Genomic DNA, 17587 nt, shown 5'->3' on the forward strand with positions numbered 1-17587 from the left:
TATCAACGCACCCGTGTTTCAGAATATCCATACATTCAGGAAGACATCGCTGCCTCAGACCCCATTCATAACATTTGCGGTTAGGGTGTTTAAAATGTTTTTAAGGGTTAGAAATCATGCTTCTGCCATCAGTGATGTTTTCTGCATTCATACTACCTTCTACAAAACTGAAAGACTATTAGGCTGTAACTGCTATCTATCTAGGTTTTCATAACAACTTAATCAACTCTGTGTAGTGAAGAAACTAATGACTACGTAACTCTAACCACAGCACAACAGTGAGACATAACTGGTCCTACTTAGCCCTTCCCGGACAAAAAATAAGCGTCTCCTGGCTCATCTTCACCCTGGAAGATCTGCATGACTGCTCAATGAGCACTCAGTACAATATCCTGTATTTCTAGGTGCTGAAAAACACCTATAAAATGCTCAGCTAGTGGTACAGTTCTAGCTGAAGAATTACACAGAAGTCACAAAAAGAAGCAGTCAAGTTGCAGAGGAAGCTTGACTACACAGTATTACTGGTATTAAAACTTTTTCCTTGGGAGATTTTTCCACTTGCCCATGCTCTCTCTATGTAAGGAGCCATGTACTCTAGCAATAACTTAGGTAATTTCCCCGAGGCATTTCATCAAACCTCACACTACTCCCTGTGGAAAAATTCGCTTTTCAGATTTTGCCACCATACCTAAAATAATTCTGTCTGGAACTTATCTGTTGCTACAGTTTGTCTCTCAGTTTTAAGGCTTCACTGCAATAAAAACAGTGCAAAACAGGAAGAGCCACAAAGAAAACTAAAAGGAAAAAAACAAGCAAACAAAAAACCCCAAAGCAACAAACACCACCATCACACCAAAAACATCAAACCACAACAACAAAACCTACAAAACAAAGAAACATACCAAACTCATAACAATGCAGGCATAGAACCAAAGTCTAGGGGAAAAAAAAAAAGCTATGGCAGAGCTAGGTACGAGTATATATACTCAGCCTTTTAAAGGGGAAAACGTACCGGAGCTGCAAATCAAAACTCTTCTTTTAAACAATCTGAGCCAATGCCATGAAAATTTCTTCCAGGTCTATGAAATTAATGCAAAGCAACAGAAGACTCAGTCAAAGATAAATACAAATCCATCTATGTAATGAAATTAAATGAAGGGATGTTTATGAACATATTCCACAAAGGCATTAAGAAAGACAGTTTTACTGTTATTCTGCACTGAAAAAAACAGCATCCTTGGTATCACTGAATTCAGGCAATTGCTTAATTAAGCAGACAATTCAGTAAGTGTGAAACACATTTCAGAGTGCAGTTTAACAAAAACTGAAGATGCCTTCTGAGTTTAATCCATTTCAGGAATAGCAAACCCATGAATATGTTTCTATGGTAACAACAACCACTGATGGCTAGCAAGACCTAATTTGATAACATTCCGAGTGAAAATGTCTCTCTTCTCCATCTTTCAAAATACACCGTTAGCAAGAATACGAAAATAACTCTGCCAGTATTCAGAAAGACAGACAGCACTTCTTAGCACTTACTAAACTACCTAGAAATCTTTACTTTGTAATGAGCTAGTGATCTGGAAACAGAAAATACACCTTGTATTAATATGCAGAGAAACAGATTTCAGCTGTTGTGTCTTCATAGGGTCTCATTTGATACTGTTATTTAGGAAACCCACAAAATTATTAGCTAGCCAAGACGGTTTCATTTCATTCTTTTCTATGATACCATGCATATTTTCCAATTTCAGCTAACAGGTGAAAAAAAGGCCATAAAAATTAGTAAGCAACCTAACAGAAGTCTCAGATCTAGCAGATATCCATACCACGCCTAAGCAATGGCAAATTGCACTCTGTGATATTTGTTTGGAACAACTAGACATCTTAGTATTTTCAGTGTTAAACCCCACAGCAGATGGACCTAAGTGAAATCTGCAGGTACATTATATATCATATGTCTTTTTATCAGCTACACTGAAACAACATACTGGTTTTGGACCATATATACTTGGTATGCCAAAACCACAAGGCCTCCATTAAAACACACATCACCAACAACATTACAACAATCATATAGTATCTTATACACTGAGGATTGTTTTCCACACATACACATGTATGCATTGTATGTGCTAAGTGCAGTATTAGTGCCATACAAGATCTAGTACTTAGCATACTGTAGTGAATAAATAGTATTTCAGTAGTTTAGTCAACACCAAAATACTTTCATTAAAAAAGTGAAATTAAGATTTTTTTCTTTTCAAACAAAGGATTTGATTTCTTTATGTATAAAACATTCATACAAATGTCAGAGATTATATTAACACACTACTGATTTTAAATCTACTGATATATATCTTCTTGAGAAGTAGAAGTCCAGCAGAAATTAAATTTTTCTAGTGGCTAAAAGAAACATCATGTGTTTCCAAATGCTAAATGTTTTACTGAAGAGTACAGGCATCATTTACTTGCAGAAAGATGCCTTCTTCAGTACAGCAATATACATACGCCAGCATATGCAACTTTTGACCATTTGTTTTTGTAATCAATGACTTGCCAGTCTCTAACATGCTCGACGTGCTGAAATGTCTTACTTGACTGCCAATATGCTGTCTCAGTCAGTATCATGGCATACTAAACATGACATACACTCCCAAAATATACCATGTCTAACAAGTTATATTACTTGAGAGAATAACTTGGAAGGGGGGGGGAGAGGGGGCGGAAATCAAACAAAAAATGTTAAAATTACATTCATACTTTTTTTGTGGGTCTTTTCAGCCTTTCACAACCAAATGTTTTGGTTTCCTCACTCACCACTGCTCTTGTATTATTCTTGAGGGCAAAAGGTAAAGAACACCATTTTATCTGCTTCCTTTAAGGGGGTTGCTTGTTAAAGTTTGTTTTTAAACAAAAGGAGGTCAAAAAAAAGATGAAAGTGCTTTAGCCATTAAAAAACTTTGCCAGTGAAGTTTCAGACTTAACCCTTCAGTGTAACACTGACATTATCCAAATCCCTAAAGCGGGGGCAAAAAAGATATAAAAAAGAATCTTCATTTTGGATGAGGTCTTAAGGCACTGGTCAGGCACTGAGACAGAATCCCAGATGCACGGTACCAGCTGTTGTCCAAAGTCCAAAGCTGTGCAGCTCCAGTCTTACATACACGTTATAAGCTCAAAGAATTGAAGGCTCAGGTCCTGCAGAACATTTGAGATGCTGGCAGGATGAGCAGCCTGAAGGGTCTTAACTGTATGTCAGAACGTGGGTGCTTCCATCTAATGTATTCTCCTGTCTTTTCAGTGTGTGGCATTCTGGACCTTTACTGGACACAGGACCATCTTCACCACAGTTCCATTAAATAGCTGTGCACGAAGCTAAACACAGTTAAGAATCAGTGGAATTCTCCAAAGCCAGTGTTTTCTCAGGTTAGAAAGGCACATATTACTGTGGCAGCTGGTTAAAAAGCTCTGCATCAAGGAACTGCTCACATTTCTAGGATCCACATCCACACTGGGAACACAGTGTTTCGAATTCAAACCCCACTTTATATTCAATTCAATGCAACTACAAAAATAAGCATCAGTCTACATCAAACTCTTCATTCCATGAATTGAATACAAAGACATTATCACAGTTTAGTAATAATATTTTCAGTTCAGAGGTATTCAATTAGATAATCACAATTTAGAACCATTAAGCATGGTTAATTAATTAAAATTCTCCTACTGTATGATGTCTCTGATCTTTTAAGAGCACCTTTAATTTGATGGAAATCCAGAAACTTATCAACACCACCCAGAATGTTTCTGCTTTTGCAAAGAACACTTGCAATAGAGTTTCCAGCCTAAGGCAGATGGTCCTGTTAAGATGCCTTTGACAGCTGCCAGCTCAAACATGAAAACTTAATTCACTAACCCAACACCCAAGTGTCAGATCTAAAAAAGTCCCAAGCAAATTCTGATTCTCTGCAGCTATGGTAAGAATGTTTGAAAAATTGCATTGGTACATCCAGAAATCACAAAATACTATAAACTATAACCATAAACTAAACTATAAACTATAGCTCTTCAAGAATGCAAAAGGGAAAGTTTTCAAAGTATCAAAAAACAACTTTAAAATAGTGCAGGTGTATGTTTGTGTGTTTAATTTCTCATTGGATGCCTTTAAAACAAACACACATCCTTCAAATCATTACATTTTCTTCTGTTACAATGACGCTTGTTTATTTGCATGCTTCCCAACCAAGAGACTCCTATTAGCGAACCAGAAGACAAAGTTAGAATTCTTTTCTAGCCTTGAGAAAGCAAACAAATGAACTGTCAAAACACATAAAATAAAAAAGGAAGGAGAAGAAAATAACATGTTAGCACATTGTAATCAACTGATAGAAAATGAAGTTGCCACTGTGGTAAATGTTTCCAAAATGAAGAGAGTTTGGGTGGTGCAGAGGCAGGTGCAGCAGGAGAAACTGTTTGTGACTAGATGACCTTTAAAGATCCCTTCCACCCAAACATTGTATGACTCTGATATAACAACGCATTTGTAAAAGGAAAGAAGTACGTTCACATTACCACAAAATCTGACATTTCCAGCTTTCAAAACCCAGAAATTGCACCAGTGATTAAGGTGCACTGAAATGGATTTTGGTAGATGACTTGAAAGTGGAGCTGGAAACACGGTTTTCAATTCACATTAGAAAAACAAACAAACAAAAACTTTCAGGAGCAGTAGCAGGTAATAAGGATAGCGAGTAAAATGGCAAATATTCTGACAGCGGGTGTTCACCAGACCAGTCAGACTGAATGCAGGCCAACAAGGTTCCAAGTCGACTTATTTTACTCACTCATTCAGTATGTGGAAAACCCCTTACCTATATGAAGTCTGGCAGTTCCCTTCAACAGCAGTCCCACACAGCTAAGGAACTGGACCTACACTACCGGCTGAAGAGTTCAAATAGGTATTATGATGTTAACTATGTACAAGGCCGAGGATACAAAGTAAGGCAAAAAGAGAATGAGGAGTAAATCTGACCTGAGAGTATCTCAACACAAACCCACCATTGTAAGAGTACAGTTTTAAGGTTTTAAACAGCATCCAGCTTTGTAATTCCTACTTATGTTAAACTCAGTCAACATCATTTGTTCTCAAAAAACTTTTCAGTTCCTTATATTATTCTGCTATGCTCTTTTCTTTCTGGTCAATAAAACAAATAAATGTGGACTGATGGAGTAAACAGCAAGAAACCACTTCCAGAAAAAGCTTGGAAAGTGCTTCTAAAAAATATGCTTATAATTTTCGTTCTTGACTGTTGCTTGACTTGCATACAGTACTTGGTACAAGAAATCGATTACATGCCAGGATAGATGTCCTCATAGGAAGGTCACTGGCTTCTGTTGAAATTACTGGGGAAAAACTCAACAAAATATTTGCCTAGAAATAGGACATGTGGCCTGGCAAGAACCACGTGTATTTTACATTTTTGACATGCCAGTCACTGTGCACTATTCATTAAAAGCTACCAGAAAAATGAGGGGAGGGCAGCCCTCCTTGTAAGACCCATTAAAGCTAAGCTTTTATTCTTAATGCTGTTCAACAAAAAAAAAAAACCAAACCACCAAACACAACAAAAAAACCAAACACACACAAACCAACAACAAAACAATCTTACAACATATTTTATTATAGCATTAGTTTCACAAAGAAGCTTTTCTGATACTCTCAGAACTTAGCTAACTCAGCTTTGACAAAGCCACATGGAGCACAGGGTTCCACCTTCAATTACGTCAACACTATACATATGAAAACATAATTTGTTACGCTGGTGCAGAAGCTGACTGAAAATTAGGTGCTCACAGAAATCCTGCACTTTAGCAGCTGCACCCTTTCCCATGGTTATCTATTAAGACAGTGGCAGAGAAAGAAAGCACCAAAGCAAATCCCTTTTGACCAATGCTATGATTGTGCCCTTTAAGGTTTCTGCACTGCAAACTGCAATGTAATTACTAAACAGCCTGCATTACTTAACCTAACTGGTTACCTACTTTACCAAACAACAAGAGAATTCTCCATTAAAGTTTAAGTATTGCCAGGTGGCAGATCTGAAAATGGGGAAGCAAATCAAGATGAGGGAGGCATGTAAGAATTAGGACAGGAAAAACTGGTACCTGTCCACTAAGTGATTCCTTCTTTCCTTCCTTCCTGAGTACCCAGAGCTGTCTCAGCCTATCACTCCTCAGCAGGGGTACAAAACGTGTTCCCAAATGAGGTTTTAATCGTAGAATGTGACATTTGTCATAGGCTAGCTCCTGCTTCTTTGCAGAACAGTTTAAATGTAATCCAGCCTGGGAAAATACTGCTTAAACACTAAACTGCTTAAATACTAAATACTGAGGCCAGCATTCAAAGAATCTATGTGAAATTAAGAAGAGCCAAATTCCACACCAAAAGCAAACACAGTGATTACACTGAATAAGTTGGTTCTTAGTAGCCTTTGTTTGAAGCTTTTTAACAATATTGAATACTAATGTCTATGGACTGCAAACTATTTACCATGTTGCTCTTAAACTGCTGACATGATTTCAAACGTATAATGTGGCAATGGCTGGATTTTGTTGGATTGGCCTTACTGCAGCAAAAACTGCACTAAAAGCGAAGAAGTGGATAAACTTAAAACTGCTGTTTGGGAGGGTGGGTAATTAAATATTCCTGCAGGCTATCTTTAGTCCGCTAACTGAGATGGCCTGCATAGTCCACATTTTGTCTATATTGGGATTCACAGCATGTCTGTGCCTGTATCACAACATCTGGCATGCCACTGTGGAAGCAAACACCCTTGGCTCCTAACTCAGGGGTATCATAGGATCACAGGACAATGTGGGTTGGAAGGCACCTTGGGGATATTTCTAGTCCAACCTCCCGCTCGAAGCAGGGTCACTATAAGATCAGACTCAACTGCTTAGTGTTGTATCCAAAAGGAATGTGAAAACCTCCAAGGACGGAGACAACACAACCTCTCTGGGCAGGATGTTCCAATGCTTACTTGCCCTCTTCATCAGTGAGTAATGGATGCATTAGAAAACATAAAACAGAAGCCTCCCCACTAGAAATTATTCGATGTCCTATGAATGAGACCAGTACGGCAGGCCAGCAAGAAGGTATCAAAAGATTAGACGTTTTACATAATTTTCAGCCAATCAGAATTACGTGCCAAACAGCTGTTCTTTTAAAATCTCATGGAAAACGCATGAAAGGATGTCTTTGAAATAAACTGCAAAGCTGACCAAAAATTTCAACCAATGCACTGAAAGGCTGACCTGCTGTAGTAGAATTTCACAGTACATTTTCCCAGGAATAATTTACTGATCTTGGAAGAGAGGAATTAAATTTGTCAGAAGGAAGGGGGAAAAAAAAAATTAAAAAAAAATTTGCCACAATCCAATGTACTCTTAAAACAAAAGTCAACTAGGAAAAAAGTCCGTGATATACAAGCAGAACACAAAACACATGGACAAGCTAAATTCTTACCTCAGCTTCACAAAGTGCCTGAAGACCCTGTAACACTAAGGCAGCAGGTGAAGCTTGATCGGGTTTTGTGCATTCATTTAATACCTGGGAAATTGCAGCCAACATGTCTGCTCCATGCTGGTATGGCCTAAAACAAGAAGATACAAGCCAATATTCATGCATACACATAAGTTCTGTTCTATACACAAAAATTCATTACATGTTGCTTTTGTTTAAGTGACAACTAAACCAGACTAAAACTGAGAGGTAAAAAAAGATATAATGGATGATATGACAGAAAGCATTTAAAGCTGAGCGACCTGGAGAATTAAATCAGCACACATCACAGTTCCAAATAAAACATCACCAAGAGATTAAACTATGGAAATTTTTGTCCAAGCCTGTTGTGTATACTAAATATAATATCATTCAAGAAGTGACTAAGAAGGAAAATCCAGAAAAGCACCCAATCTTTCATTGACTAGATCGAAAGACAGACATATCATTAGTTGTTTCTTCTCATGTTTCAACATTCTCTTTTTAATAATTTGAAAGTCTGTTAAGTTTCTACTCTGGATCAGTACAAGATGTGTGTTTTGTTTCAGGATAAAGAGATTTTAATTTAACTTAATTTATATGTTTTCTATTAGTTACAATATAAACCCCCAATCTTACTAGTTGCTGAGATTAGTAATGCCTGCATCGGTACCTTATACAGCTAGAAAAATATTACTTATAACTAATACAACAGAGTAGGAAAATACAATTATGCAGCTTTTCTGGGGGAAAAAAAAAGTTGTTTTCACAAAAGACATAAGATATATTACACTTGTACTTACCTCTGCCTACATATATCTCTTATACAAGCAGCTTTAGCAATCAGCTTTTCCCATTGAACGTCTTTGTCAACAGACAAAGAAGGCATATCAGACACTGCCAAGAACTTCTGTAGTTCTGGATAAATTCGATCCTAGAAAAGATTAAATTTTAAAGTTATTATCACACCTTTGAAAGCTGATGACAGCATTTTCATTGTTAGCACTTCTACATGACCTGTAAATACCTCTTTTATTGCATACCATATTTGCTTTTCTTCATGAGGAGTATCTAATGCTGCACTGAGATCCAAATGGCTTTTGCAGACTTAATGTCTGTTGCTACTTTATAAATATAGAAGCAAATTAATGCCATATAACTAAGGTCTTGTTCTTACTGTACATTACAAAAAGCAGAAAGCTGTCCTTCAAACATCCAGTCTGAGAGCTCATGAAATGAAAAGCAAGTTTCATGGAAGACATACTATTGAAATGTTTCACTAAAACAGAATCAGTACAGGTGCCAGCCCCCACCACTTACTTAATAATGCTGATAATGAATTACTAGTATAAGCAATATTACAAAATTCATTTCCTTCCTTGGTAAGGGGCAAAGAAGTTTTTCAACTACACTTATCTTAGGGACACTGTAAGAATTTTCTAACCTGTCTTTCCCATAAGGATGTCATCAGCCGCAAAGTAACTGCTCTAAGCTTTGGCACGCTCCCCAGCATGCGTATGGCACGTAGAATCTGAGCAACACAAACCTGAAAGGAAATTTTTAACCAAATTTCACTCTTATTTTTTATGTCCAAGAACAAATATTAACCTAAAATTATAATTTTGCAACCAAGTACAGGAAGGAGATAACTGTCCAACTGCAATGTCAAATTAATTTTCTGAAAAACTTCAGTGCAAGTCCAAGAACATCTTCTTATGACATATATATAATGATGGTACAGTACAGACAATACAGCATAACGTACATTTCACTCTAACAAATGTCATGTCCCATCCAAGATATTAGAAAGCTAAGCTGATGCTTACAGTTATTTTAAGCAAGCTACGCATTGCTCAGTCTAAATAATTTTTTATAAATAAATAACCTCTTATTGATACAGTTTTTCTTTTACTAAAAATATTCATTCTGACCTTGTGTACACCCATTGTAGGCAATGTATACAATATATCCCTGTAAAGTGCAGGCTCCAAAGGTCTTCCCAATTTAAATATCAGAACTGGGATCAGATTTGGGACCTAAAATAAAACAAAAGTAGAAAATAAACTTGGAACTAGTTTGCCAACATGATATCATATATAAGACAGTGAACTTGTCAGAACATATTAGAAACTCCTACCCTTTTGCATTAGTTTTTCTGCTAATAGGAAAGAGAAAGGAAAATTCTTAAGTCTGTAATTTCGTAGGATTAACAATTTATTTCCCTTTAAATTATCATCTTACAAGCACCTAGCTATGTATGTTCAGCTGAAATCACTGCAATAATCCACGGTAAATTAATTTTGACTTGAAATTACATTACAGGCACACTGAAAGGAACATGTCATTGAAAGTGGTACACTAAAATCCATACCAAATGAATGAAGAAACTACTCCAATTCAGTTCCATCATTACAGAGGAATTCCAATGATGCTACTATCATATCCCACAAACCAGTCACATAATACTATAAAATTTACTGCATTCTTTAATGTATGGTACAAAACTCCCAGAAGGCAGCCCCTGAAGTGACAAAAAAGGATGGGAGACATTCGCATCCATTCACCCTTTATTTAGACCAGATTTTCAGTATTTTCATACCTGCAGGTCCTTCGGTTTTTACTTGCGCATATTCACATCACTCTGTTGTAAAATTAAAACTACTCATGATGGCCTTGCTTTTTTCCCTCACTTGATTTCATGGATACTTAAAAGTAATTATACAGTACTGCTTTACATTCTGCCTTTATACAGTACTAATGATTTTCACTTAGCCACATGGCTTAGTCCTCCACAGATAGAACTTGTGTGAAAAGATAATGTCCTTCGCAAGAACAGAAAAGCTAATTAGGAAATTTGGTATGCAGCAGTAGGAAGCAGACACAATTATCTTTGAGTCTTCTGGCTTTCAGAAAATTATTTTCCTTATGTGGTAAATGGGGTACAGAGTTCTCCATTTCATTTCTAGTGTTTACTTCTGAAGTGAGTTAGCCCTGGAAGAGATTTTTTCCTCTTTAATCTCCAATTACTGTAACTTTAGAAAACTCATTCAGTAAGGCCAAGATCAGAGGCTTAAAGCAGGAGAACAAATGTGTATTAAATCCTACATGTACTGGGCTGAGCTAAAAGACTAAAACTCTCAAACCCAACATTTACAAGATTGGACCCAATCTTTAACTCAACCTATAATGCACGTTCTTACACCTCTGAAAATTTATCCTGGTAAAGCTGACCCTTTATATACATGTGAGTGGTTTAAAAATGCAGTGGTTAAAGAAAAACTACTAATGGGAAATGCTGCTACAACAGTCTCTCAACATGCATTTTTACATGAGCAGATGTCTTCAGATAATAAAAATTCAGTGTACACAAGCCTGTCTCAGTACACAGGAACTACAGAGCAAGAATAATGAATAAAAATTCAAGAGCTCTGTGATTTTGCATACTTCTCTCCGTAATTACTGGTTCCAAGTTACAAACTAAAAGAAAATACTGTCTGTTCTACAAAACATCACGATCTTTAGAGTTGAGCAATCCAAATTTGGGCTTCCAGAGACCTAAAACCTTTGTCGTGGAATCTGTATTTAATACCTAAGGTATCAAATATAATACACTATTTTGTTCTGGTTTTACAAATACTACTTGACATTCTTAAACAGAATAAATCCCTTTATTTTATTTATTCCCCACATTTTTAACTAATTGACTAGTCTTCCTCCCTGTTTTCCAAGGTTACTACCATCTGTAGAGGCAGTCATCACTTCACAACCTCCCTAGACAGAGGACCGGCTTTACTGTAAATCTTTCAAAGCAAAATCAGTAAGTATGCCTGAGAATTTAAGGTAGTATTCCTCTGAGCAGGCTTTCACACCTAGGAGCACTTTCAAGGCAAGGCTTGCTTTCCTACGTGTTCATTCCAAACTAAACATTGAAAAACAGAAAAATGAAATCTTCACTGAAAACTTGAGATTTAATTTGCTGACTTACCTTTCCTTCCCATCCCACAATTGTAATGATTTGTTTAGACTAACCTATGCACAATGCAGTTGTATTCCCTGATTTACCCATGCCAAAGAGAAAACAGCAATGCCTAAAAGAAAATCATGTTACTTTAGTACACAGGATGAAAACTACAATTAACTTCCTGATTAAATTAAACAGATTCGAAGACTTGTGTACCAAAGACTAAACATCTTCAAAGCCAGAACATGGTTAAATCAAGCCTTAGGGAAAGGGAAGCTTGTGCAGAAACCAAATAAAACAGGAAATAAAAAAAAAAAAATCCCCTTGAAGCTAGGAGACTTGACAGACAGAAGCAGTCTTATTTCTGGGCACCTGTTGTACCTTGAGTGTCAAGAAAAAAAAAAATCACCTGATTGGCTGTTACCTAAATCTAGGAATAACACAAGGTGAATTGCAGGGTGACAAACAAGCAATAGACATTCCCTACCTCTAGGGGTTCGGGCAATCACTAACACAGCAACCTGCGTCACCATTTTAGAGTCTCAAAATCATTAGGGAGGTCATGCATGCTCCTCTACTTAGACGCGTAAGTTCTCCATAAAACCGTTAAAACAATGTGTGAACAGTGAAGAAATGTCTTCTAGTAATATTATCCAGGAAGTTTTGCATGCAGCAGCACGGTTGAAATATTCTCAGCCCAGATGGTAAGAACATTCTGTTAATTCTTTAAACCACACCTGTCCCTGATAAATGCTATCATTGGTTTACCTTTGCTGGACTACAAAGGCTGGACTAATATGCTACAAAAAATACATGTAGAGATGTCAGATATATCGTTACAATAATCAAACTCACTACCTAAGTTCGTTCCTTCAGATCTCTCCCCACAGTGACTCTTCCTTTAGCCAGAGAAAGGGTCTTATGCAACTCCATTTGGTCTTAAGCTAGTTCTCTATTCAACAGGCTACTTCCTGCATTATTCTCAGTTGAGCTACACTGGACTACATATATGGCAATCAGACTGAATGACATTCAAAATACAATACAATCAAAATAAATTATATTCATAATCCTTAGTTTTAAAAGCATTCAAACCCTTTAAAGTTAGTCAGCTCAAGTATAGCCTTCATCAGCTGTGATGGTTAAGTTCACTCCAAGTCGTGTGTTGGCATTAATTTTCCAGTTACAGATTTTATGCTACACTAAACAGGTATTAAATGAAAATTCTACAATGACTTTTACACTAAAATCTAGGAAACAGATATTAAGGTTGATTTACAAAATTATCAGGAAAAGACTAAGCACATGCTTAGTTACGTATTTCCTTAAAGATACTGTCTTTAAAGTGTACTTGTTTTGACCTTTATATTCACATTATAAGATCAGGAGGAAGACCAAAATGTTCTAGTACAGCAAAGCTGCTCCTCTCTTCATGTCCTCCATGTAATGGATAAACAATGCTGGGACTAATTTCAACATTAAATTTATGCTAAAACTTCATCAATGGCTCAACAGCTCCAAAACACAGATATGATGATTCATTTGCTCCCAGTAGGTAGGAAGCAGCTCCAGGGGCAGGAGAGGCATGCTGCCAGGCAACACTGCCTTCTGCATCCCCTACGCTCTCAGAGGATCGTCAGAGAGGTCAAATAATCCAAATATGTATTAACATATGCTGTTCCCATTTTAAATTCTAAATGTAGGCTACCACTTCACACTATTCCCACCATACTTTTTTTTTCCTTGCTTGCATGCTTGTCTTAGTTCTGTCTTTTATTCAGTTCCACTTAAATAAATGCTGCTTTATAAAAGGTGGGGAAAGTAAGTGGTAAAACAATGACCAAATTGTCCTTTAAGTTAAGAAAGTGAAAAGCTCACCACAGCAAATTTTTAAAATATTTTGAGTCTTCAGTTCCATAGGGCACTTTCTGAAGAATGCAGTGGAAGGTGGTATGCAGTATATTAATTATATGGGTCAATTTTAACACTGAAAGGTCATTCCAGGACCCCTCCAAAAAGCAAACCAAAAGGCAGGAAATAAATGTCACTGCAAAGTTCCATGTTTTATTTCTGGGAAATGTCAGGCTGAGCTCTGGAAGAGAGGCAGCAACAATCTAGATCCCCAGTAGGCAATGCAGTGAAATGAGCAGGTTTTCAAAAGCATTCAGTAGTCTGGCATTTCTTGCAAGATGGAAGTACCAAACCACACAAATGAAGGAACCAGTTTTTCAAACAAGTGCACAAATGAAGTTCACTTTCTGTTTATAAAAGCTATAAAATAAACTGCTTTCAAAAAAATAGAAGCACTTTTTAGAGAACAGAAGCTAGGTTTTCAAAGGTTTCATGTGCTCCAGCAGGATCCTAACCAATAGTTTCAACCATGAAGATCTGAATATAATGCAATTGTTTCTCTACTGCTACTCTCCACAGTACACATAATCAGACATAGAACAATACCATCAGACACAACCTGAGCAAGCCAAATCCAGTTCAATGTATAAACATATTTTCTACCCAAATAAAAATGTACTTTACATTTTGTTTTGTTTTAAATGCACTCCCAACCCCCAAAGAGCACAAAATAATGTATCTTTAGATGGATTTCCCAGAAGGGTGTCATTTACCACTAAAATATTTCATTCCAGCAGTTGAAAGACCATAAAAGACCGGATGTCCTCTAGAGTCTCATAATCCTCTAATAATGGTAATAGATCTTGTGCTACTATTCACCAGTGACCTCTCAGTCAGACGATTTAATTTCTTCCCCTTGCAGCACAGCTGGTTTCACACAGAGTGTAATAACAGTTTTTGCACAACAAGAAAATTCATCTGATTAGAAAGACTGTATTAAGTCTTTCATGAACATCATGTGTCAGTGAAGGTTCTGCAGTGATTTGATTTAAGATAGACTAAAGGGCCATGTACTTCTCTTTATTCTTCAGCCTTTTAAAAAGATTTTTGGATTTTCTTCTACAGTGTTTCAGATCATCGCTCCAAAATGCCTCAGCTAAAAATGGATCCAATATAATCATTAACTTTGCACCATAAAAAGGCTTTTACTCAACGGGGAAGGAGGAGATACATACACAGAGTCCTCTATAGGCTATCTTCATGGAAAGGATAAGAAAATACAAAAATAAAGCATAACCAGAACAATGTCTGCAAAATCAATTACAGTAACTATTTTTAAACCTAGCAAGGTTTTTAAAATGCTCCATTAATATACTGCAGAGAAAATAGACTCCTTATATGAACAACATTCAGTGTGGAAATGGGAGATACTGTTTGTGAGCCTCCCTGTTGAGTTGTAATAAACATGAAAGCAATGAGGATAGCATTCTCAATGCACATTCTCTTTTGACGCCATTCTGTTTTGAAACACAGTTCCTCAGCCCAGATTTTGCATGGCAATCACCCTTTTATTTAATTTTCAATTCAATACCCACAGCTAGAGCCACTAACCATCTGAACCACACAGCAGCAGAATTTCACTAATAGCAGAATTACTGATTAACTTCATCACTTTAAAAAAGAAAAAAGAAGAAAGAAAAAAAGCATCACAAAATTCTTTTTACGCTATGACCCACAACACGGTATCTCAGCACTTCTATATAAACTGCTGTAGTACAAGCAGTCTACAGTTTGGCTGCAAAGTTGACGCTTTCCCATTTTGCCCTTCAGACGTTTTACTTACCTTTTGCAAGGCTAAGTGCTGAGATTCTGCTAGCCCAAGTTTACTTTGATTTGAACATGAATCAAAGACATGGAATTCTGAATGTATCTGTATTCACTTGGTTAGACCATCCTTCCATCATAAAAACCCAGGTTTAAATTGAGTGTTCAAGTGCTACTAACACCAAAGGAAGAGATACAATACAGGTGACTTATTAAAAATAAGATTGGGATTAACAGCCATTTTTTGTCCTCTTCTTCCCACACCCAACCTCTTTCTTCTCTTCTTCAGAACAGCCTTCTAATTAATATATTGCACACGACCTTCCACTGCACCCTTCAGAAAGCACGCTATGGAACTGAAGACTCAAAATATTTTAAAAATTTTATGTGATGAGCTTTTCATTTTCTTAAAGGATATCCTGATCACTGTTTCACCACTTACTTTCTCCACCTTTTATAAAGCACTATTTATTTATGTGAACTGAATAAAAGAACCAAATAAAGCAATTCCTGAAGTGTAACTTTGCCATTGGTATGCTAGTAGTTGTTGCCATCATACTGCCCATTGAGTTTATAAAAGTAATTGGTTATTTCCCCCATTCAAGAGCTTCATTGCTTTCATCCGCTGTACTAACTATTGCAATTGCAAGACCAGGACCAGAGTCAGCTCTGCTGACTTGCATCTCAATTTGTCTCTAACACTTTTCATTTAAAGTCAGTGGAGCTATTCCAGATTACTCCAAAGGAATTCAGAAGAGATTAATTCCCCACAGAGTCCAGGCCACTCTACTAAAGTGCCATATTCTTCAGTAATTCTTTTTGCCAGCAATTTATTGCTTTTCTGAATGACTATCAAATTGCATTTTGAACAAATATATCAAATAGTTAATAAACAAGACATTATGCCTTTCCTCTTTCTGCAACAACTCAAAGACTTAGTGCAGCAAACCAAGTTACAGACAATCTACACAGAAAACCAGGAAAGCCACAATAAAAAGCCTGGAGTTACCTTGGTGCTTTTTACACTGCTAGCTAAATTAGTCACGAGAAGGAAACTGCATCACTTGCAGCAGTCTGGATCAGAACTGAAGAAAAGGTTCCTAGGATAGGGCAGATGCATGTCTACTGCAGGTGTTGCAACATGTATCAGTAACTTACTTACCCCTTTTCCTAGATAATAATTAATTCACTTACAGGGCCTGGTTACAGGCTATTTAGTGAACCTGTCAGACTACTCATACGACTTTTGAATGTTGACTTATAGAAAGTGATTTTGAAGAAATATTAAATTACTAATCCCTACAAGCCTAATAACAACACAAAAGCATTGAATACTATACTTGAAAGACAAACAAAAGTTAAAATGCAAATTTCTGTCGAATTGACTAAACAGTTTTAAAGAAATCACATGCTCCCAAAACTGTATCAATCTGAGTGCATTAGGAAACACACCTATACAAGAAAACAACAAAAGACCACCCTGAATGAGATTAGAGACATAAAAGGTTAACAGCAGACAGCCCACAACAGATGAAGCTGTCATTTGGTTTAAAATCCTCCCTGGCTTAAGAAATACAGTTATCTCCAAAAGCACTGTATAACAGGCCTAGTTGAGCCCAGCATTTCAGTATGTATTCAACACCAAGCACGTCCTAAACTGCTTCACTGTATCAGAGCTACAGTGCTCAGCATCGCAAGTCATCAAGCACATATATTGTAAGCTCTATCCAACCATTGTGCTGCAGAGTATGGTAATACTTTGAGACAGAAAAAAACTGAAGCAAATAAAGCCTGTCTTTATGGCACATCTGAAATTTGAAGCAACACTTCCCCCATCCCTGTATTTTGTTTAATTTTACAAATAAGATAGGACTGTTCGTGTATAATGCCTCCTGTATTACCTATTACTGCTTCTAAATATCCCCATTTGTCTTTCCAGGTTATGTGGGTAAGTACAAGCATGATGCATAATTCTGGCTTGAATTCAGTACTAAAGCAGACAAAGACTACGCATATATTTTTAAGAAGCAAGAACACGTATCGCAAGGGACTTGGCAGCCTTCCAGTAACCACAAAAGAACACAGAGGATAACTTAAGAGGTCACCAAAAGCCAGAAATGGTTTAGTAGCCTCTTTTCAACTTCATCATGTTGTATTTTCACAGTTACTAGATAATATCAACAAATAATCCAGTCTTTTTTTCCTAAACCTAAACAACTAAAAAAATACTCTAAAACTGAGACATAATACATATTTTGCTGCAGAGTTCCAGCCAACTTGGGGGACATACATGTGCATGTGTATGCGTGTGTCTAAGGGAGTGACACAGTGGGAGTGTCTACTTAGGGGCCAGGGGAGTTCCAGAGAGCAGTGGTGCTCCTGGAGGCAGGAGGTGTGTGTAGGGA

The 17587-nt window shown here is 36.9% G+C and overlaps 1 protein-coding gene across 1 annotated transcript in view; it reads right to left on the minus strand.

Annotated features, from left to right (window-relative positions):
• Positions 1-17587, minus strand: part of FOCAD (focadhesin) — an 86328-nt gene that overhangs the window by 48372 nt on the left and 20369 nt on the right. The window contains exons 11-14 of the mRNA XM_010021345.1: positions 9478-9582; positions 8991-9092; positions 8350-8480; positions 7532-7658 (exon numbers count right to left, since the gene is read on the minus strand). Coding sequence (XP_010019647.1) covers positions 7532-7658; positions 8350-8480; positions 8991-9092; positions 9478-9582 — 465 coding nt within the window. The remainder of the gene's footprint in view (positions 1-7531; positions 7659-8349; positions 8481-8990; positions 9093-9477; positions 9583-17587) is intronic.

The sequence above is a fragment of the Nestor notabilis genome, unplaced genomic scaffold (assembly GCF_000696875.1).
Source record: "Nestor notabilis isolate BGI_N333 unplaced genomic scaffold, ASM69687v1 scaffold8629, whole genome shotgun sequence".
In the NCBI taxonomy this organism is placed as follows: Eukaryota; Metazoa; Chordata; class Aves; order Psittaciformes; family Psittacidae; genus Nestor; species Nestor notabilis.